The sequence below is a fragment of the Oncorhynchus clarkii genome, chromosome 2 (genome assembly GCF_045791955.1).
Source record: "Oncorhynchus clarkii lewisi isolate Uvic-CL-2024 chromosome 2, UVic_Ocla_1.0, whole genome shotgun sequence".
Classification (NCBI taxonomy): domain Eukaryota; kingdom Metazoa; phylum Chordata; class Actinopteri; order Salmoniformes; family Salmonidae; genus Oncorhynchus; species Oncorhynchus clarkii.
The window spans coordinates 13,209,606-13,233,602 of NC_092148.1; the positions used below are offsets into that span (position 1 = coordinate 13,209,606).

The window sequence follows — 23,997 nt, forward strand, 5'->3', positions numbered from 1 at the left end:
ACCAACAAGAATAGAGATGGTTTGGCAAAAGAGAATATGGAAACTAAAGTTAATTTGAGTGAAAGCTCAGACACCTTAAATCCTGAATTAACTGAATTAACCCAGTCGCCAAAGGTAGCAGTCTAATTCCACCCCCCTCCTTCCCTACTCCATCTATCTATCTACGTCACCCATCAGAATGACAACAGTTCATTCCTAACACATCACTTCATACTCTCTCTACTGCTGACACAGGTAAGTCATGTCTCTTTGCTCTGCCTCCCTCTCTGTTCTTTCTCCCTGATAGTGAAGGCTTTTGTTGATGAATGGTTCCTAGTGGTACACTGGGTAACACTTCAGTCATTGTAGAGATCTGATTGTGCTGTGCTTGTTGGACAATATCTATTTGTAACTATTTCAGGAATCTTTGAACGGGACAGCTGAGTCAACGTAAGGAAAGGAACATCCACAGTAACAGAGGATTTTACCCAAATAAAAGACGGATCGGTGACTCAAAAAGGCACTACTTCAGAGAGCCTTCGCCCATAACTCAGAGATCCCAGTACAGGCTAATACGATGGGGAACGCCAAGAGCAGTGCTATTTCCAAGGAGATCCTGGAGGACCTGAAGCTCAACACCAAGTTCACGGAGAACGAGTTGTGCCAGTGGTACGAGAACTTCCAGAAGCAGTGTCCCACCGGACGCATCTCGCCAGAGGAGTTCGAGACGATCTACGCGCGCTTCTTCCCCGATAGCGAAGCCAAGACCTACGCTCAGCATGTGTTCCGTTCATTCGACACCAACGAGGACGGCACTCTGGACTTCAAGGAATACATCATTGCACTGCACATGACCTCCAGTGGGAAGACGACGAGGAAGCTGGAGTGGGCCTTCTCACTGTTCGACGTGGACAAGAACGGATACATCACCAAGACAGAAGTGGAAGTCATCTGCCAGGTGAGAGATCAAGGACGGATTCTAACCTTGAACCACTGGGTAGGAGAACCTTCTTACAACAACAATCAATGATGGTGATGATCATTTTGAAGATGGGACAAGGGGAAATTTGTGGACATAGGCATACAAAGGAGCAGATGTTTCTACCATTTACATGCGGCATGGGAAAAGTGGGTCACCTCCAAATTGACAAAAAAATAAATAATAGCCATAACATTTTTTTAGGCTTTTTTAGGAGAACAAATTATGGAGTACTGGGAATATGGCTTTTCTTAAATGTAGGTCCTGTCTATATATTGTATATCATCAGAAGTCATTCAATGGTCAAAAGTGACCTTCTTTTCCTCGGCTGTAGGTCCCATTGGAGGCTGCTGAGGGGAGGACGGCTCATAATAATCAAATCAAACTTTAATTGTCACATGCACCCAAATACAACTTACCGTGAAATGCTTACTTACAAGCCCTTAACCAACAATGCAGTTCAAGAAGAGTTAAGACAATTTTTACCAAATAAACTAAAGTAAAAAATAATAAAAAGTAACACAATAAAATAACAATAACGAGACTATATACAGGGGGTACCGGTACCGAGTCAATGTGCCGGGGTACAGGTTAGTTTAGGTAATTTGTACATGTAGATAGGAGTGGCTGGAAAGGAGTTAATGGAATGGCATCAAACACATGGAAACCATGTGTTTGATGTATTTGATACCATTCCACCTAGTCTGCTCCAGCCATTACAACGAGCCCGTCCTCCCCAATTAAGGTGCAATTGGGTGGCTGAAATGGGCAAGAGCTCTACATTAGCTAATTGATGATTAGGACTGGAACCTACCGCAGGAGGTTGTCCTGCGGTAGGTTCCAGTCCTAATCATCAATTAGCTAATGTAGAGCTCTTGCCCATTTCAGCCACCCAATCCTTCCTGATAATCCACAAGATTAATGATTTAGCATCCAGAAAATGTAGGCTACTGTACTTACTGTGGTCCCCATGCTTCTGTGCTTATTCGGGGCCTAAAGTATGTAGTCTGTAGATAATCAACTAACAAAGTAACACACATAACCAATTATGGCTGCGTTTAGATAAGCAGTTCATTTCAGATATTTTTTCCACTAATTGGTATTTTGACCAATCAGATCAGCTCTGAAAAAGAGCCGATGTGAAAATATCTGATGTGATTGGTCAAAAGACCAATTGGTGTAAAAAAGGTTATAATTGGTCTGCCTTTGTGAACACAGCCCATGTTGTCTAGAACAGGGTTTCTCAATTTAACCCCCTGTATGCAGTTGATTTTTTTGTTTACCAATTACTCCCATTAACAAGGCTTAGTTGAATTGGCAGACCACCATTTGTCTTAATATAGTAGTTCTAAAATAGTTTACTCTCAACGTCATTTATCTCATTGGTTCTAAGGGGATACATTAATTAGCATCTTAGGCAGCGTTTACACAGGCAGCCCAATTCTGATCTTTTTCACACTAATTTGTATTTTGATCAAACGCGTCAGATCTTTTCACAGAAGATCTTTTTCAGAGCTGATACTGACAAAAATATCAGAATTGGGTTGCCTGTGTAAACGCAGCCTAAGTGATGCCGAGCTGGAGTGAAATCAAGCATACCTAGTGGGTGTCCTGGCCCAGGATCAATGTTGAGCAACACTGGCCAAGACCAAGTGTAATTTCTATCAGCCTTTTTCTATCCCAACTGCAACCTTTAGGGCAGAGTCAACCAACGTAACACATGGATGCTATCGTTTTTAGAGGTGTCGGGTTGAGGTTGATATTGTGATGGCATCTCTTTCGGTGTTGATACACATATTAGCTCAGAAATGTGAACATGGGTGTTGTGGGGGAAAATAGGTGGTTAAATAGCCGGTTGCTGTGAAAAAGTAACACCTCTAAACTTTCAATGCATTTTTTACCAAACGGTGGACAAACTGTCATGCAAAAAAACGTATTTACTTGCGTTTACATCCCACTACACTACTGTAGATAGATAAGTAGACGTGTAGGAGTGGCTGTGAGAACTGTGCAGGAAGTTTCTTAGTTAACAATCATCTTAATCATCAAATCTGTCCATTCTGTGGGTTTAGACTGAGAGACAGGGACCGGGCAGGCCTGGCTGTGGGTTTAGACTGAGAGACAGGGACCGGACAGGCCAGGCTGTGGGTTTAGACTGAGAGACAGGGACCGGGCAGGCCAGGCTGTGGGTTTAGACTGAGAGACAGGGACCGGGCAGGCCAGGCTGTGGGTTTAGACTGAGAGACAGGGACCGGGCAGGCCAGGCTGTGGGTTTAGACTGAAAGACAGGGACCGGGCAGGCCAGGCTGTGGGTTTACACTGAGAGACAGGGACCGGGCAGGCCAGGCTGTGGGTTTAGTCTGAGAGACAGGGACCAGGCAGGCCAGGCTGTGGGTTTACACTGAGAGACAGGGACCGGGCAGGCCAGGCTGTGGGTTTAGACTGAGAGACAGGGACCGGGCAGGCCAGGCTGTGGGTTTAGACTGAAAGACAGGGACCGGGCAGACCAGGCTGTGGGTTTACACTGAGAGACAGGGACCGGGCAGGCCAGGCTGTGGGTTTAGTCTGAGAGACAGGGACCAGGCAGGCCAGGCTGTGGGTTTACACTGAGAGACAGGGACCGGGCAGGCCAGGCTGTGGGTTTAGTCTGAGAGACAGGGACCAGGCAGGCCAGGCTGTGGGTTTAGTCTGAGAGACAGGGACCGGGCAGGCCAGGCTGTGGGTTTAGACTGAGAGACAGGGACCGGGCAGGCCTGGCTGTGGGTTTAGTCTGAGAGACAGGGACCGGGCAGGCCAGGCTGTGGGTTTAGACTGAGAGACAGGGACCGGGCAGGCCTGGCTGTGGGTTTAGACTGAGAGACAGGCAGGCCAGGCTCATGGGCAAATTGGGAGGGATGGGGAGGTAAATAGTGTCCAGTACCTTTGCCCTGAGATGAGCCTGTCAATTTCAATTCAATTCAATTCAAGGGGCTTTATTGCCATGGGAAACGTGTTAACATTGCCAAAGCAAGTGAGGTAGATAATATACAAAATAAACAATAAAAATCAACAGTAAACATTACACATACATTACACATACATTACACATACAGCCTGTCTCTGTCTGTCTTTCTGTCTGTCCCTGGCAGATTGCCAGTGGGCATGTATAGCACCACCTCTCCCCAGTGCTACTGTACCGTACTGGCACCAAAATGTGTTTATTCTCGTCAAGATTATAGTTGTCAGGGCAACGGGGAACTGGCTGTACTATGTAGGTTGTACTGAATAGCATGCCAAGCCAACCCCCCTATGGTAAAAGTTAGTTTTAGGCACAGATCTAGGATCACTTCACCCAATCCCAATCTAGGATTAGGCCTAGGGGGTAAAACACTAAATTAACCTTAGGAAATACTCAGCCTAAACCAAACAGGGAGGGAGCTGGGAGGGAGGGAGGGGGGAAAAGGAGGAGGACATCTTGGTGTTTGGCCTGTGGCCTGGGTCTTGGCGATAATCCACGTTAATCTGGATGCTTTAAGTGTGAGAGATGAGTGGTTCCTGTCTCTATGTGGGTCACAGCTTTAAGGCCTGACTCTAAAGTTACACTCAGATGGCCCCTGATTGACTATTGACTTTAATGTGGATCATTTACATCATAGGTCTAGAATCTGTTATTACAGTGGATTTATTAGATTTTGATTATCATTGCATAATCACCTAATTTTGAAATAGCACTTGATTGGCCAAATAGCCCATGATATGTGTGTAATACATACTGCAGGTCATTCCTTCATGCAGGTGGCATCACCTGCCCTACAAATCAAAAGAGCAGTAACTGCATGCTTTGTCACCTGGACAAATATCCTGCCTCCACTGTGTTGTGTTTTGGAGAAAATGGGGGGTTCATATTTGCAGTAATTGGAAAACGTTAATGTGAATCCAAGGACAGAAAGCAGTAACAACAATCACTCAAGTCTGCTTTTTACCTTGGCTTCACTGAGCTTTGGGCTGTGGTTACTACTACAGTATATGACACATACAAACACACTACATAGCCAAAAGTATGTGGACACGTGCTCGTCGAACATCTCATTCCAAGATCATGGAGTTGGACCCCTCTTTGCTGCTATACCAGCCTCCACTCTTCTGGGAAGGCTTTCAACGAGATGTTGGAACATTGCTGCTGGGACTTGCTTTCATTCAGCCACAATAGCATTTGTGAGGTTGGGCACTGATGTTGGTGTTTGATGGAGTTGAGGTCAGGGCTCTGTGCAGGCCAGTCAATTTCTTCCACATCGATCTTGACATTTCTGGATGGACCTCGCTTTGTGCATGGGGGCATTGTTGTGCTGAAACAGGAAAAGGCCTTCCCCAAACTGTTGCCACAAAGTTGGAAGCACAGAATCATATAGAATGTCATTGTATGCTGTAGAATTAAGATAGAATTAAGATTTCCCTTCACTGGAACTAAGGGGCCTAGCCCAAACCATGAAACAGCCCCAGACCATTAGTCCTCATCCACCAAACTTTACAGTTGGCACTATGCATTCGAGCAGGTAGTGTTCTCCTAGCATCCACTAAACCCAGATTCTTCCATCAGACTGCCAGATGGTGAAGCGTGGTTCATCACTCCAGAGAACGCGTTTCCACCTCTCCAGAGTCCAATGGCGGCGAGCTTTACACCACTCCAGCTGATGCTTGGCATTGCGCATGGTGATCTTAGGCTTGTGTGCGGCTCCACGACCATGGAAACCCATTTCATGAAGCTTCCGACAAACGTTGCTTCCAGATGCAGTTTTGAACTCGGTCAGTGAGTGTTGCAACTGAGGGCAGACCATTTTTACGCCCTATGTGCTTCAGCACTAGCCGGTCCCGTTCTGTGAGCTTGTGTGGCCTACCACTTTGTGGCTGAACCCTTGTTGCTCCTCGACGTTTCCACCTCACAATAACACCACTTACCGTTGACTGGGGCAGCTCTATAGGCTAGAAATTTGATGAATTGACTTGTTGGAAAGGTGGCATCCTATGACGGTGCCACGGTGAAAGTTATTGAGCTCTTCAGTTGGGCCATTCTACTGACAATGTTTGTATATAGAGATTGCATGGCTCTGTCGTGTAGTGTAGTGTAAATCTATGAACACAAGTTTGTGTAAAAAATCAGTTGTCGTGGAAAACTATTCCAGTGGGTGTACCAAGCAAGAAGGCTGAACCCTGTCTAGGGCCAAAGGTCATGTCAGAGGTCAGGGTCAATATGATTAAAAAATAACCTCACAGTAAAACAACACATAACCAAAACTCCAATTATCTGCCTACAATTCACTTGGCTGGACAATATTTAAAACTTTGAAGTGATTTTTCTCAGTTTCACTCTATAAGCAGTTACTGCTCTTGTGCTTGGTAGGGCAGAACACATATCTGACTCAGGGAGCTGAAATGATGTGTCCCAGGAAATTTTCTAAACAGGCATTCAATTAACGTAGGTCAAATCTTTAAATAATGTGGCCAATTGATGTAGTTCCAAAGATAATGTAAGTGAAAGTGAATATTAGAAAAGACAAGACAAGCTAACTGGTAAACACTGACACACAGGAGTGTTTTAATGGGTTCCTCTAGTGGTCAGATGAGTTCCTCTAGTGGTCAGATGGGTTCCTCTAGTGGTCAGATGGGTTCCTCTAGTGGTCAAATGGGTTCCTCTAGTAGTCAAATGGGTTCCTCTAGTGGTCGGATGGGTTCCTCTAGTAGTCAAATGGGTTCCTCTAGTGGTCAGATGGGTTCCTCTAGTGGTCAAATGGGTTCCTCTAGTGGTCAAATGGGTTCTTCTAGTGGTCGAATGGGTTCCTCTAGTGGTCAGATGGGTTCCTCTAGTGGTCAGATGGGTTCCTCTAGTGGTCAAATGGGTTACTCTAGTGGTCCGATGGGTTCCTATAGTGGTCAGATGGGTTACTCTAGTGGTCAGATGGGTTCCACTAGTGGTCAGATGGGTTCCTCTAGTGGTCAAATGGGTTCCTCTAGTGGTCAAATGGGTTCCTCTAGTGGTCAAATGGGTTCCTCTAGTGGTCAGATGGGTTCCTCTAGTAGTCAAATGGGTTCCTCTAGTAGTCAAATGGGTTCCTCTAGTGGTCAGATGGGTTCCTCTAGTAGTCAAATGGGTTCCTCTAGTGGTCAAATGGGTTCCTCTAGTGGTCAGATGGGTTCCTCTAGTAGTCAAATGGGTTCCTCTAGTGGTCAGATGGGTTCCTCTAGTAGTCAAATGGGTACCTCTAGTGGTCAGATGGGTTCCTCTAGTGGTCAAATGGGTTCCTCTAGTGGTCAAATGGGTTCCTCTAGTGGTCAAATGGGTTCCTCTAGTGGTCAGATGGGTTCCTCTAGTGGTCAAATGGGTTCCTCTAGTGGTCAGATCTGTTCCTCTAGTAGTCAAATGGGTTCCTCTAGTGGTCAAATGGGTTCCTCTAGTGGTCAGATGAGTTCCTGTAGTGGTCAAATAGGTTCCTCTAGTGGTCAGATGGGTTCCTCTAGTGGTCAAATGGGTTCCTCTAGTGGTCAGATGGGTTCCTCTAGTAGTCAAATGGGTACCTCTAGTGGTCAGATGGGTTCCTCTAGTGGTCAAATGGGTTCCTCTAGTGGTCAAATGGGTTCCTCTAGTGGTCAAATGGGTTCCTCTAGTGGTCAGATGGGTTCCTCTAGTGGTCAAATGGGTTCCTCTAGTGGTCAGATCTGTTCCTCTAGTAGTCAAATGGGTTCCTCTAGTGGTCAAATGGGTTCCTCTAGTGGTCAGATGAGTTCCTGTAGTGGTCAAATAGGTTCCTCTAGTGGTCAGATGGGTTCCTCTAGTGGTCAAATGGGTTCCTCTAGTGGTCAAATGGGTTCCTCTAGTGGTCAGATGGGTTACTCTAGTGGTCAGATGGGTTCCACTAGTGGTCAGATGGGTTCCTCTAGTGGTCAAATGGGTTCCTCTAGTGGTCAAATGGGTTCCTCTAGTGGTCAAATGGGTTCCTCTAGTGGTCAGATGGGTTCCTCTAGTAGTCAAATGGGTTCCTCTAGTAGTCAAATGGGTTCCTCTAGTGGTCAGATGGGTTCCTCTAGTAGTCAAATGGGTTCCTCTAGTGGTCAAATGGGTTCCTCTAGTGGTCAGATGGGTTCCTCTAGTAGTCAAATGGGTTCCTCTAGTGGTCAGATGGGTTCCTCTAGTAGTCAAATGGGTACCTCTAGTGGTCAGATGGGTTCCTCTAGTGGTCAAATGGGTTCCTCTAGTGGTCAAATGGGTTCCTCTAGTGGTCAAATGGGTTCCTCTAGTGGTCAGATGGGTTCCTCTAGTGGTCAAATGGGTTCCTCTAGTGGTCAGATCTGTTCCTCTAGTAGTCAAATGGGTTCCTCTAGTGGTCAAATGGGTTCCTCTAGTGGTCAGATGAGTTCCTGTAGTGGTCAAATAGGTTCCTCTAGTGGTCAGATGGGTTCCTCTAGTGGTCAAATGGGTTCCTCTAGTGGTCAAATGGGTTCCTCTAGTGGTCAGATGGGTTCCTCTTGTGGTCAAATGGGTTCCTCTAGTGGTCAAATGGGTCCTCTAGTTGTCAGATGGGTTACTCTAGTGGTCATATGGGTTACTCTGGTGGTCAGATGGGTTCCTCTAGTGGTCAAATGGGTTCCTCTAGTGGTCAGATGGGTTACTTTAGTGGTCCAATGGGTTACTCTAGTGGTCAAATGGGTTCCTCTAGTAGTCAAATGGGTTCCTCTAGTGGTCAAATGGGTTCCTCTAGTGGTCAGATGGGTTCCTCTAGTAGTCAAATGGGTTCCTCTAGTGGTCAGATGGGTTCCTCTAGTAGTCAAATGGGTACCTCTAGTGGTCAGATGGGTTCCTCTAGTGGTCAAATGGGTTCCTCTAGTGGTCAAATGGGTTCCTCTAGTGGTCAAATGGGTTCCTCTAGTGGTCAGATGGGTTCCTCTAGTGGTCAAATGGGTTCCTCTAGTGGTCAGATCTGTTCCTCTAGTAGTCAAATGGGTTCCTCTAGTGGTCAAATGGGTTCCTCTAGTGGTCAGATGAGTTCCTGTAGTGGTCAAATAGGTTCCTCTAGTGGTCAGATGGGTTCCTCTAGTGGTCAAATGGGTTCCTCTAGTGGTCAAATGGGTTCCTCTAGTGGTCAGATGGGTTCCTCTTGTGGTCAAATGGGTTCCTCTAGTGGTCAAATGGGTCCTCTAGTTGTCAGATGGGTTACTCTAGTGGTCATATGGGTTACTCTGGTGGTCAGATGGGTTCCTCTAGTGGTCAAATGGGTTCCTCTAGTGGTCAGATGGGTTACTTTAGTGGTCCAATGGGTTACTCTAGTGGTCAAATGGGTTCCTCTAGTGGTCAAATGGGTTACTCTAGTGGTCAAATGGGTTCCTCTAGTGGTCAAATGGGTTCCTCTAGTGGTCAGATGGGTTCCTCTAGTGGTCAAATGGGTTCCTCTAGTGGTCAGATGGGTTCCTCTAGTGGTCAGATGGGTTCCTCTAGTGGTCAAATGGGTTCCTCTAGTGGTCAAATGGGTTCCTCTAATGGTCAAATGGGTTCCTCTAGTGGTCAAATGGGTTCCTCTAGTGGTCAAATGGGTTCCTCTAGTGGTCAGATGGGTTCCTCTAGTGGTCAGATGGATTCCTCTAGTGGTCAAATGGGTTCCTCTAGTGGTCAAATGGGTTCCTCTAATGGTCAAATTGGTTCCCTTCAGACGAGCTGTAAAAAACATGTATTGGGCATTGCAAGGCACCAACCAATGTTGGCACACAGACCCATGTTAAGGCTATGATGAGAGGCTGCAGGCAACAACTAAATGATACTGTAACTACATGTAAACGCTTGTCAGCAGATCATATGAAATATACAGTATTCTGAACTTGTAGATACAGTACCAGTCAAAAGTTGGGACACATATGCCAAGAGTGTGCAAAGCTGTCATCAAGGCGAAGGGTGGCTACTTTGAATAATCTAAAATATAAAATATATCTCAATTTGTTTAATAAACAGTTTTTTGATTACTACATAATTCCGTATGTGTTATTTCATAGTTTTTATGTCTTCACTATTATTCTACAGTGTAGAAAAATAAAGAAAAACCCTGGAATGAGTAGGTGTGTCCAAATGTTTGATTAGTACTGTATATATATAATGTAAAATAAGTCTATGCAATCTTACTTGATCTGTTCCTCTACCACCTCTCTCTCTCTCTCAACCCCTACCCTCCCTTTCTTCTCTCTCTCTCCCCCTACCCCCTATTTCCTCTCTCTCTCTCACTCTCACTCTCACTCTCACTCACTCACTCACTCACTCACTCACTCACTCACTCACTCACTCACTCTCAGGCCATCTTTAAGCTAATCCCCAAGGAAGATCTGCCCAAGTTACCGGCCGACGAGAATACACCAGAGAAGAGAGCCAACAAACTGTGGGGATACTTTGAGAAACCAGACAACGGTAAGAGACACAGTAGGTTGTTGTGACTTGCGTTGTTGTGGTAATGAGAGGAAAGGTTTTATGTCATTATGTTCTTTGCTCAGCAGCTGTAGGACGTCCATCCAGCTTACATAGATTACATGGTTCATCATGTGATTTCTTACAGGAGAGTTGCCCTTTAGTTTAAGGGTATGCACACACAGCAGCCACCTGGGGATTCACTCCCTACCAAAACATGGCTTTTTCCACAGAACATTTTACATCTCATTGAACCAAATGCAAAGACATACAGTATGTACTGTTGAAGAACTACTGACAGATGGTATATACAGTACACATACAGTATGTACTGTTGAAGAACTACTGACAGATGGTATATATAGTACACATACAGTATGTAATGTTGAAGAACTACTGACAGATGGTATATACAGTACACATACAGTATGTAATGTTGAAGAACTACTGACAGATGGTATATATAGTACACATACAGTATGTACTGTTGAAGAACTACTGACAGATGGTATATATAGTACACATACAGTATGTAATGTTGAAGAACTACTGACAGATGGTATATATAGTACACATACAGTATGTACTGTTGAAGAACTACTGACAGATGGTATATATAGTACACATACAGTATGTAATGTTGAAGAACTACTGACAGATGGTATATACAGTACACATACAGTATGTACTGTTGAAGAACTACTGACAGATGGTATATATAGTACACATACAGTATGTACTGTTGAAGAACTACTGACAGATGGTATATATAGTACACATACAGTATGTACTGTTGAAGAACTACTGACAGATGGTATATATAGTACACATACAGTATGTACTGTTGAAGAACTACTGACAGATGGTATATACAGTACACATACAGTATGTACTGTTGAAGAACTACTGACAGATGGTATATATAGTACACATACAGTATGTACTGTTGAAGAACTACTGACAGATGGTATATATAGTACACATACAGTATGTACTGTTGAAGAACTACTGACAGATGGTATATATAGTACACATACAGTATGTACTGTTGAAGAACTACTGACAGATGGTATATATAGTACACATACAGTATGTACTGTTGAAGAACTACTGACAGATGGTATATACAGTACACATACAGTATGTACTGTTGAAGAACTACTGACAGATGGTATATATAGTACACATACAGTATGTACTGTTGAAGAACTACTGACAGATGGTATATACAGTACACATACAGTATGTAACGTTGAAGAACTACTGACAGATGGTATATATAGTACACATACAGTATGTACTGTTGAAGAACTACTGACAGATGGTATATACAGTACACATACAGTATGTACTGTTGAAGAACTACTGACAGATGGTATATATAGTACACATACAGTATGTACTGTTGAAGAACTACTGACAGATGGTATATATAGTATACATACAGTATGTACTGTTGAAGAACTACTGACAGATGGTATATACAGTACACATACAGTATGTACTGTTGAAGAACTAGTGACAGATGGTATATACAGTACACATACAGTATGTAATGTTGAAGAACTACTGACAGATGGTATATACAGTACACATACAGTATGTAACGTTGAAGAACTACTGACAGATGGTATATATAGTACACATACAGTATGTAATGTTGAAGAACTACTGACAGATGGTATATACAGTACACATACAGTATGTAATGTTGAAGAACTACTGACAGATGGTATATACAGTACACATACAGTATGTAATGTTGAAGAACTACTGACAGATGGTATATATAGTACACATACAGTATGTACTGTTGAAGAACTACTGACAGATGGTATATATAGTACACATACAGTATGTAATGTTGAAGAACTACTGACAGATGGTATATATAGTACACATACAGTATGTACTGTTGAAGAACTACTGACAGATGGTATATATAGTACACATACAGTATGTAATGTTGAAGAACTACTGACAGATGGTATATACAGTACACATACAGTATGTACTGTTGAAGAACTACTGACAGATGGTATATATAGTACACATACAGTATGTACTGTTGAAGAACTACTGACAGATGGTATATATAGTACACATACAGTATGTACTGTTGAAGAACTACTGACAGATGGTATATATAGTACACATACAGTATGTACTGTTGAAGAACTACTGACAGATGGTATATACAGTACACATACAGTATGTACTGTTGAAGAACTACTGACAGATGGTATATATAGTACACATACAGTATGTACTGTTGAAGAACTACTGACAGATGGTATATATAGTACACATACAGTATGTACTGTTGAAGAACTACTGACAGATGGTATATATAGTACACATACAGTATGTACTGTTGAAGAACTACTGACAGATGGTATATATAGTACACATACAGTATGTACTGTTGAAGAACTACTGACAGATGGTATATACAGTACACATACAGTATGTACTGTTGAAGAACTACTGACAGATGGTATATATAGTACACATACAGTATGTACTGTTGAAGAACTACTGACAGATGGTATATACAGTACACATACAGTATGTAACGTTGAAGAACTACTGACAGATGGTATATATAGTACACATACAGTATGTACTGTTGAAGAACTACTGACAGATGGTATATACAGTACACATACAGTATGTACTGTTGAAGAACTACTGACAGATGGTATATATAGTACACATACAGTATGTACTGTTGAAGAACTACTGACAGATGGTATATATAGTATACATACAGTATGTACTGTTGAAGAACTACTGACAGATGGTATATACAGTACACATACAGTATGTACTGTTGAAGAACTAGTGACAGATGGTATATACAGTACACATACAGTATGTAATGTTGAAGAACTACTGACAGATGGTATATACAGTACACATACAGTATGTAACGTTGAAGAACTACTGACAGATGGTATATATAGTACACATACAGTATGTAATGTTGAAGAACTACTGACAGATGGTATATACAGTACACATACAGTATGTAATGTTGAAGAACTACTGACAGATGGTATATATAGTACACATACAGTATGTACTGTTGAAGAACTACTGACAGATGGTATATATAGTACACATACAGTATGTACTGTTGAAGAACTACTGACAGATGGTATATATAGTACACATACAGTATGTACTGTTGAAGAACTAATGACAGATGGTATATGCAGTACACATACAGTATGGAGTCAAACACTAATCATTTTACAATTTCTCTCTGTCTCTCAGACCGGTTGGCAGAGGGAGAGTTCATCAAGGGGGTGACGGAGAACGAAAACGCCATGCGTCTCATCCACTACGAACCCATCACTGACTAGTCATCCCTTCTTCTTTCCCTCTTTCTCCTTCACACACTATTTCTACCTCTCCTCTTTGTCATTGTATTCTAGTGTCCTGTCTTTCTCTTCTGTGTAAATACTCTTGTATGGCGGTGTCTTAATTGTCTTCACTGTACCTTCTAAGAAAGTAGGGGTTTATGTTGGTTAAAGTATAAAGTATCAGTATGTCAAAGTAAAAGTATGTTAAAGTATGTCTGTCTGTGCATGTATGCCTATTGGATTGAGGCTGTTTTATGAAGGTAGATGTGATAAATATGAAGGTAGACGGCCACTATTGTAATTAGTGTTTGATGCAATATAAACACGACAGAAACATTGAGGCACAAGTATATTTATTTGTTTGTATATTGATACAACATCCCTGCTAAATGCTGTTTTCCTATCAGATTGAAGTTACAATAGCTTTTTGGTACTGTGAGATGATTGTGAAAAAGTAATGGTGGTCTAGTGTTTTGCAGTGTCCTGAATACTCATGGACTTGATCATTTGGTAACCATTGTTCATTCTATACATTTCATCATTCTAAGAAGCTCTAAATGGTGTTGCTGTAGAAGGAAATTTGAAGTGTGTAAATGTGATAAATGATAACAGTTCAGACACAGGTATTTGGGAAAAGAAAAGATTGAACATCTGTAGAATAACAAACCTTTTCATTAGGAATTTGCATGGTTGTGATGGTGGCTTTTAGATTTTATCCTGCAATTAGCTTATTGTTTTAATCAAAGAGTTATACGCTGCATATGGTGGATTAAAACTTTTCTCATAAATTCTGTGTATTGCAAATCATTTTGTGTGTGTGTGCATGTGTGTGTGTGTGTCCTTGATGTCCCACAAATTAGTCCGTGACCTAAAAATAGTCGGTTTTCAGTAAGAATAGTAAGGTTTCTATATGGTTCCTATTGTCCAAACAGTGACTTCATGTATTCAAATATGTGATTCACAAACAAAGGACAAGGGTCTTACGTTTTTGATCATATTTACAGATGGATTTTCTGACGACATGAAAATATGTGTGTGTATTATAATGTATTATGCGTGCCTGTGCGTGCACAGTTGTGTCCGTGTTCCTATATTTATTTCCAAGGCTGTTTCTTATCCCCCACATCCTCCTCCCCCTCCCTCCTTACTCCTCCCTTCCCTCCTCACTCGTTCCCTCCTCTCTGTCCAACTCGGGATTACTGTCATAATCTGCTGTCCAACATCGGAAAGCAGAGAGAAGCAAATTCTCTGTAATCTTTCCGTCTCTATCGCTCGTTCCATCTCTCTCTTATTTGTCTCTGTCTAGCTGCAGGGAATTATTGTGTGATTGAATGTATGTTTGTTTATGTGTAACTCTGTGTTGTTGTTTGTGTCGCACTGCTTTGCTTTATCTTGGCCAGGTGGCAGTTGTAAATAAGAACTTGTTCACAACTGGCCTACCTGGTTAAATAAAGGTGACACAAAAAATGTAATCTGCTTTGTGTCCTCTTATGCTTGCGAATTGATTGAACTGACGGCTCATTTACAGTGTCTTACACACATAGTGGTGGCCAGCCCCTAATATTGAGTCGACAAGGTGTCAAAAGTGCTCCACATTGATCCTGGCTCATGTTGACTCGAATGCTTCCCACAGTTGTGTCAAGTTGGCTGGCTGGCTGTCCTTGGGTGGTGGACCAACCCCAGCAGTTCTTGATATAAACCGGTGCACCTGGCACCTACTGCCATCCCCCGTTCAAAGGCACTTAAATCTTTTGTCTTGCCCATTCACTCTCTGAATGGCACACTTACACAATCCATGTCTCGATTGTCTCAAGGCTTAAATATTCTTCTTTAACTTGTCTCTGCCCGTTCATCTACACTGATAGAGAAATACAGAGAGATCTACAGTAGAGCTACTACAGAGAGATAGAGAAATACACAGATATCTACAGTAGAGGTACCACAGAGAAATACAGATATATCTACAGTAGAGGTACCACAGACAGAGAAATACAGAGATATCTACAGTAGAGGTACCACAGAGAGATAGAGAAATACAGAGATATCTACCGTAGAGGTACCACAGACAGATAGAGAAATACAGAGATATCTACAGTAGAGGTACCACAGCAATACAGAGATATCTACAGTAGAGGTACCACAGACAGATAGAGAAATAAAGAGATATCTACAGTAAAGGTACCACAGAGAAATACAGAGATATCTACAGTAGAGGTACCACAGACAGATAGAGAAATACAGAGATATCTACAGTAGAGCTACCACAGAGAGATCGAGAAATACGGAGATATCTACAGTAGAGGTACCACAGACAGAGAAATACAGAGATATCTACAGTAAAGCTACCACAGAGAGATCGAGAAATACGGAGATATCTACAGTAGAGGTACCACAGACAGAGAAATACAGAGATATCTACAGTAAAGCTACCACAGATAGAGAAATACAGAGAAATCTACAGTAGAGGTACCACAGACATATAGAGAAATACAGAGATATAGAGGGACCACAGACAGATAGAGAAATACAGAGATATCTACAGTAGAGCTACCACAGAGAGATAGAGAAATACAGAGATATCTGCAGTAGAGGTACCACAGACAGAGAAATACAGAGAGGTCTACAGTAAAGCTACCACAGATAGAGAAATACAGAGAAATCTACAGTAGAGGTACCACAGACAGATAGAGAAATACAGAGATATCCACAGCATAGCTACCCATCGAGGGATAGAGAAATACAGAGAAATCTACAGTAGAGGTACCACAGAGAGATAGAGAAATACAGAGATATCTACAGTAGAGCTACCACAGACAGATAGAGAAATACAGAGAGATCTACAGCAGAGCTACCCATCGAGGGATTAGAGAAATACAGAGAGATCTACAGTAGAGGTACCACAGACAGAGAAATACAGAGAGATCTACAGCATAGCTACCCATAGAGAGATAGAGACATACAGAGAGATCTACAGTAGAGACACCACAGACAGATAGAGATCTACAGCATAGCTACCCATCGAGATATAGAGAAATACAGAGAGATCTACAGTAGAGGTACCAGAGACAGATATTGAAATACAGAGATAACTACAGTAGAGATACCGCAGACATATAGAGAAATACAGAGAGATCTACAGTAGAGATACCGCAGACATATAGAGAAATACAGAGAGATCTACAGCATAGCTACCCATAGAGAGATAGAGACATACAGAGAGATCTACAGTAGAGGTACCACAGACAGAGAAATACAGAGATATCTACAGTAGAGATACCACAGACAGATAGAGAAATACAGAGATATCTACAGCATAGCTACCCATAGAGAGATAGAGACATACAGAGAGATCTACAGTAGAGGTACCACAGACAGAGAAATACAGAGATATCTACAGTAGAGATACCACAGACAGATAGAGAAATACAGAGATATCTACAGCATAGCTACCCATAGAGAGATAGAAAAATACAGAGAGATCTACAGTAGAGGTACCACAGACAGATAGAGAAATACAGAGATATCTACAGCATAGCTACCCATAGAGAGATAGAAAAATACAGAGAGATCTACAGTAGAGGTACCACAGACAGATAGAGAAATACAGAGGTATCTACAGTAGAGCTACCACAGACAGATAGAGAAATACAGAGGTATCTACAGTAGAGCTACCACAGACAGATGTCTCCTATAGGAGAGGAGGGGGAAGGAGGGCTGAGACTGCATGAATAACATCAGTTCCACTTCAGATTGACAGAGATTATTGTTTATTTTACAGATTCAGAACGGGACCCATTCAGACGAAGTGAAAAGCATGTTTTACAAAGTTCAGAAAGTATTGGATTCTTATGGTAAAACTATTTCTAACATGGATACATTTACATACATACTGTATAACAAAACTGTATAACAATCCCTTACCATTAGGCACTATTGTATTAATGAATGACAATGTGAGGAGCGTTAGCCCGAACCATGTATGTCAAGGTGATCTCTGTTCAATGTCAAAGAGGGGATACTGTAGCTCTTACAGCCAACACAGTTCATGTGTCCCATGTCCATCAAGTTCTGTCTCACTCTTTCTCTGTCTCAGTCTTTCTTGTCTCAGTCTTTCTCTGTCTCAGTCTTTCTCTGTCTCAGTCTTTCTCTGTCTCAGTCTTTCTCTGTCTCAGTCTTTCTCTGTCTTTCTCTGTCTTTCTCTGTCCCAGTCTTTCTCTGTCTCAGTCTTTCCATCTTGAGAGCTCAAGGTGCATATACTGTACCTGTAAAGTGACTACATTACCCATAGTCCTCCTCTGTTCTCTTTAGCCCCACCCATCACTTATTAACAGGGCGAATCAGCTCTTTCCCTCTCCATGGCCTCCTCCATCTCATCCATCTCTCTCTCACAGTCCTCACAGCCCTCTGGCCCACACCCTCCTACCAACACCAGAGTTGGTACATCCCCGTTCCCCACCCCCATCACAGTCCCGTCAGGCGCCCACGCCACGTCAATCATCCCGTCTGGGCACTGCAATAGGCCGCTGACAGAGTAGAGCCCGCCCCCGGGGACCACCTCATCGTATGGAGGGGCGTGGCTGGCGGCGCGGGTCTCCTCCAATCGGAGCCTCTGTTTGTGGCGCAGCTCGATGATGGTCTTGGTGTAAGAGTTGAGGGTGAAGACTGCAGCTCCCATACAACAGCTGAAGGAGATCCACGCCAGGCTGAGGAGAGACCACAGAGAGAGGGGGAGGGGTCATTAGAGAGAGAGGGCTATGAAAGAAGTGTCCCTACTATTCACTACTAAGAGTGTGAATGAATACCCACGCGAATGACCAGCCGTAGTCCCAGGTCTGAGGCCTCCAGTCTTTAGGGCCAACGATGACAGTCATCTGGAACACTGTGGTGTACATCATGTGGGCCACCATCCCCATCAGACCTGGAAGGGGAGAGAGAAAAGCATTGATTTACTGTTTCATTGATTCTTTAACTGAACATCTTGGCTAGAGGATGGGAGGCAGACCGAGATAAAGAGGTGAAGTCTGGAGATGGAGAGAGGGAGGGAGGGAGGTGAGGGAGGGAGGGTGGTGAGGGAGGGAGGGGGGAGGGAAGGAGTAGAGGCATTACCTGACAGTACGGTGCAGATGGCAGCATAGGCGTTGATTTTGAGAGCGTGTATCTCCTTATGGGAACACAACAACTCCAACCACATCAACAGAAAGCCCATTCCCAATAGACCGATGTAAGTGAACTCAGATATCACCGATAGCCATAACACACCTGGAGACACACACACATCTGTTTTACTATCCTTGTTGGGACCAAGCAATTGATTCCCATTCAAAATCCTATTATCCCTAACCTCAACCCCCTAACCCTAATTGTAACCCTAAACCTAACCCCTGAGCCTAAAATAGTATTTTTCCTTGTCCCCACAAGGTTAATAAAACCAAACACACTGTTTCAATGGGAGGCCCTCAAAATAACATAATGCAAAACTAGACACACGAGAGAGAGAGAGAGAGAGAGAGAGAGAGAGAGAGAGAGAGAGAGAGAGAGAGAGAGAGAGAGAGAGAGAGAGAGAAACACACCTTGTGTTTCACCAGGAGTCAGCTCAATAAAGCTGCGACACTTCTCACCTGGAGGAAAGATTTAGAACAATATTAGCGGTTTGCAAATTTTTGTGAGAGAGAAAAGTAAAGTGTGCTTGTAGCCTTTCTCACCATCAACGTGTTTCTCACAGCTCTCCCAGAAGCCCGTGTGGAAGTATCTGAAGGTGTACTTGTCCTCTCCTGTCTCCCAGATGTAGTGGACAGCATTGTCCAACTGTCTCTGGCGGATCTTAGCCAGTTCATCTCTCCTCTGGGGAGACAGGGTTCTGTTGTATGGGTTCTGAGTTGGGCTCTCTGGGGAGAGTAGAATATTATATTTCCTCTGGGGGGACAGGGTTCTGTTGTATGGGTTCTGAGTTGGGCTCTCTGGGGAGAGTAGAATATTATATTTCCTCTGGGGGGACAGGGTTCTGTTGTATGGGTTCTGAGTTGGGCTCTCTGGGGAGAGTAGAATATTATATTTCCTCCTGGGGGGCAGGGTTCTGACTAGGGCTCTCTGGGGAGAGTAGAATATTATATTTCCTCTGGGGGGGGGGGGGACAGGGTTCTGTTGTATGGGTTCTGAGTTGGGCTCTCTGGGGAGAGTAGAATATTATATTTCCTCCTGGGGGGCAGGGTTCTGAGTAGGGCTCTCTGGGGAGAGTAGAATATTATATTTCCTCTGGGGGGGGGGGGGGGGACAGGGTTCTGTTGTATGGGTTCTGAGTTGGGCTCTCCGGGGAGAGTAGAATATTATATTTCCTCTGGGGGGGACAGGGTTCTGTTGTATGGGTTCTGAGTTGGGCTCTCTGGGCAGAGTAGAATATTATAATTCCTCTGGGGGGACAGGGTTCTGTTGTATGGGTTCTGAGTTGGGTTCTCTGGGGAGAGTATAATATTATATTTCCTCTGGGGGGGACAGGGTTCTGTTGTATGGGTTCTGAGTTGGGCTCTCTGGGCAGAGTAGAATATTATAATTCCTCTGGGGGGACAGGGTTCTGTTGTATGGGTTCTGAGTTGGGTTCTCTGGGGAGAGTAGAATATTATATTTCCTCTGGGGAAACAGGGTTCTGTTGTATGGGTTCTGAGTTGGGCTCTCTGGGGAGAGTAGAATATTATATTTTCTCTGGGGGGGACAGGGTTCTGTTGTAAGGGTTCTGAGTTGGGCTCTCTGGGGAGAGTAGAATGCCCAGTAGGAATTGATTAAAATCGCATCCCATTTCTTGTGAATGACACTGGGTCAGCTTGTCGCTCCTATCTCTGTAGTAAAACTCACATTGGATGGATCCCTCTAAATGGATTTACTCCCAAATCTATTCCCCATTGTCTACAACACTAAGGTATTTATAATATAACTCAGACAGGATCAACCACCTGTGTTACTAAGTGTGTGTCAGGTGAGCCTCCTGCTGTGGTTAGCGTGTGTATCAGGTGAGCCTCCTGCTGTGGTTAGCGGTGCTACAGTGCGTACTGACCACTACAGATCTCTAACTGGATTAATGTATGGAGTTATAAAGTGTTCATCTCAATCTCACTGGATTATACACAATACAGACCAGGGAGCAGAGAGGACAGAACAAAACCCCAGGATTCATCTGCATTCCTCACACACAGCAGATTACAGCTCAGAGAAAAGTTGTTTTCAATGAGGGATGTGGAGCCAGGTTTGAAAGGTTAGATGAAATATGTACAGTATCATAAACCTTTGGAGAATAGGGGAAGAGGCCACATACAGTGGGGCAAAAAAGTATTTAGTCAGCCACCAATTGTGCAAGTTCTCCCACTTAAAAAGATGAGAGAGGCCTGTAATTTTCATCATAGGTACACTTCAACTATGACAGACAAAATGAGAAGAAATAATCCAGAAAATCACATTGTAGGATTTTTAATGAATTTATTTGCAAATTATGGTGGAAAATAAGTATTTGGTCAATAACAAAAGTTTATCTCAATACTTTGTTATATACCCTTTGTTGGCAATGACAGAGGTCAAAAGTTTTCTGTAAGTCTTCACAAGGTTTTCACACACTGTTGCTGGTATTTTGGCCCATTCCTCCATGCAGATCTCCTCTAGAGCAGTGATGTTTTGGGGCTGTTGCTGGGCAACACGGACTTTCAACTCCCTCCAAAGATTTTCTATGGGGTTGAGATCTGGAGACTGGCTAGGCCACTCCAGGACCTTGAAACACTTCTTACGAAGCCACTCCTTTGTTGCCCGGGCGGTGTGTTTGGGATCATTGTCATGCCGAAAGACCCAGCCACGTTTCATCTTCAATGCCCTTGCTGATGGAAGGAGGTTTTCACTCAAAATCTCACGATACATGGCCCCATTCATTCTTTCCTTTACACGGATCAGTCGTCCTGGTCCCATTGCAGAAAAACAGCCCCAAAGCATGATGTTTCCACCCCCATGCTTCACAGTAGGTATGGTGTTCTTTGGATGCAACTCAGCATTCTTTGTCCTCCAAACACGACGAGTTGAGTTTTTACCAAAAAGTTATATTTTGGTTTCATCTGACCATATGACATTCTCCCAATCTGCTTCTGGATCATCCAAATGCTCTCTAGCAAACTTCAGACAGGCCTGGAATTGTACTGGCTTAAGCAGGGGGACACGTCTGGCACTGCAGGATTTGAGTCCCTGGCGACGTAGTGTGTTACTGATGGTAGGCTTTGTTACTTTGGTCCCAGCTCTCTGCAGGTCATTCACTAGGTCCCCCCGTGTGGTTCTGGGATTTTTGCTCACCGTTCTTGTGATCATTTTGACTCCACGGAGTGAGATCTTGCGTGGAGCCCCAGATCGAGGGAGATTATCGGTGGTCTTGTATGTCTTCCATTTCCTAATAATTGCTCCCACAGTTGATTTCTTCAAACCAAGCTGCTTACCTATTGCAGATTCAGTCTTCCCAGCCTGGTGCAGGTCTGCAATTTTGTTTCTGGTGTCCTTTGACAGCTCTTTGGTCTTGGCCATAGTGGAGTTTGGAGTGTGACTGTTTGAGGTTGTGGACAGATGTCTTTTATACTGATAACAAGTTCAAACAGGTGCCATTAATACAGGTAACAAGTGGAGGACAGAGGAGCCTCTTAAAGAAGAAGTTACAGGTCTGTGAGAGCCAGAAATCTTGCTTGTTTATAGGTGACCAAATACTTATTTTCCAGCATAATTTGCAAATAAATTCATTAAAAATCCTACAATGTGATTTTCTGTATTTTTTTTCTCATTTTGTCTGTCATAGTTGAAGTGTACCTATGATGAAAATTACAGGCCTCTCTCATCTTTTTAAGTGGGAGAACTTGCACAAATGGTGGCTGACTTAATACTTTTTTGCCCCACTGTAAGTGGCCAGAACGTACTGCTGGGATGATCAACTGACTTCATTGAAAAGAGTTGATTTGGAGTAAAAAAAAATCAGACTGGCATCTTTTGGGTGTTTGGCCATTTGGGAGCACTTGGATGAGGGTTGTGATGGGGTTTCAACCCAAGGGGGCATGAAGAGCAAGGCAGAATAACACCAAACACACACACACAAGCATGCACACATACAGAAGACACTTTCTCTCTCTCACACACACACACAGTCAGAAGACAGCATGTTATAAATGGCTGGCAGATGTCACCATGGTGTTACAGTTGTGTAATTCTTATGTGAAACACTGTCCTTCTACTTGTCTAACACTGAGATGGGTACTTGAACCAAATGAATGCAGTTCAGACTCCCTTGGACATCCAAACGTTTAGATAATAGCTTAGGGCTGGTAGGATCCGTAGGGCTGACTAGTGATGACAGTAACAGGATATACATATGATCACAGTGAGGGGTGGGTCAATAAGTTAGGGTGACACTGGGTTTGTTGAGAGTGCCACAGGAAATGACATCATAATTACACAGGTGACAGTTAGTTACGTAGGTGGCATACCTGTGGTGTAGGGTTCACTGTTGTTCTGCCCACAGTTCCTCATCTTGACCGGAGACAGGCAGAGAGGTTTGACCACCTTGTGAGTCCCTTCACACCAGTAGGAGGTACAGAGAGCCAGGATGGACAGGGCCAGAGCCAGAGTGGTCAGGGTCAGGGACAGCAGGGAGCGGGACCGACGAGACATGTTCTCCAACATGGCCACACCAGGAGGAGGGGAGAGGGTCAGAGAAGGTCAAGAAGGAGGGATAGGGCAGGAGGAGAGGAAGTGTGTAGAGACTCAAGGCAGGGGAAGGAGAAGAAGAGGATGAAGAAAGACAGATGGACAAACGGAGGAAGATGGGATATAAGTATCAAAAGCAGTATGTGAGGATGAAGTTGTTGTTGGTGATGGTGATGTAGAGGATGATGAAGAAGATGACAGTTCTGGTGATCAGTGATTGAAATCAGTGAAAGAGAGTTTCAAAAAGAAAGAACAGAGTAAAAAAACAAGACAAGATAAAAAACAATGTAGAGAAAAGATTAGAAAATGGGGACAAAGGGAAAGCAAGAATAGAGAGAGAAGGGGAAAGAGAGAGTTGCATAAGATTCTGTCAAGTTAAAAGAGGGATGGAAAATAAGAGATGGACAGAATGGACAAATGAACAGAGGAGAGGGGTCACACCAGGAGAAAAGAAGGGACAGAAGGAGGACATGTCTGTCCAACCAGGACTGAAGGTTTATGCTGTTATAGATCCCGAGGGCTCTTCACTCTAACCATTCAACAGTAAT

At 43.4% G+C, this 23,997-nt stretch overlaps 2 protein-coding genes across 2 annotated transcripts; one reads left to right on the forward strand and one right to left on the reverse strand.

The window, feature by feature from the left end:
- The first annotated feature begins 276 nt into the window (after positions 1 to 276).
- LOC139421757 (recoverin-like) lies at positions 277 to 14,529 on the forward strand. The gene is made up of 3 exons (XM_071172880.1): positions 277 to 937; positions 10,265 to 10,376; positions 13,653 to 14,529. Exons 1-3 carry the CDS (start codon positions 557 to 559, stop codon positions 13,739 to 13,741), a joined length of 582 nt encoding a protein of 193 aa, XP_071028981.1. The 5' UTR covers positions 277 to 556; the 3' UTR covers positions 13,742 to 14,529.
- A 3,394-nt stretch (positions 14,530 to 17,923) lies between these two features.
- LOC139379546 (germ cell-specific gene 1-like protein) lies at positions 17,924 to 23,474 on the reverse strand. Its single transcript, XM_071122365.1, has 6 exons — positions 23,230 to 23,474; positions 19,444 to 19,626; positions 19,312 to 19,359; positions 18,848 to 19,000; positions 18,548 to 18,659; positions 17,924 to 18,444 (listed from the first exon to the last, which is right to left on the reverse strand). The coding sequence occupies exons 1-6, from the start codon at positions 23,423 to 23,425 to the stop codon at positions 18,066 to 18,068; spliced, it is 1,071 nt and encodes a 356-aa protein (XP_070978466.1). The 5' UTR covers positions 23,426 to 23,474; the 3' UTR covers positions 17,924 to 18,065.
- Positions 23,475 to 23,997: the final 523 nt, after the last annotated feature.

Bases quoted from the DNA above. Each gene is read 5' to 3' on its own strand.
- LOC139379546 (XM_071122365.1), bottom strand. From the start codon at position 23,425: ATGTTGGAGAACATGTCTCGTCGGTCCCGCTCCCTGCTGTCCCTGACC. The intron at 19,360-19,443 runs GTGAGAAAGGCT...TCTTTCCTCCAG, and splicing joins CTGTGAGAAACACGTTGATG to GTGAGAAGTGTCGCAGCTTT. The intron at 18,445-18,547 runs GTGGGTATTCAT...GTCTCTCCTCAG, and splicing joins GACTACGGCTGGTCATTCGC to CCTGGCGTGGATCTCCTTCA.
- LOC139421757 (XM_071172880.1), top strand. From the start codon at position 557: ATGGGGAACGCCAAGAGCAGTGCTATTTCCAAGGAGATCCTGGAGGAC. The intron at 938-10,264 runs GTGAGAGATCAA...ACTCACTCTCAG, and splicing joins AAGTGGAAGTCATCTGCCAG to GCCATCTTTAAGCTAATCCC. The intron at 10,377-13,652 runs GTAAGAGACACA...TCTGTCTCTCAG, and splicing joins CTTTGAGAAACCAGACAACG to ACCGGTTGGCAGAGGGAGAG.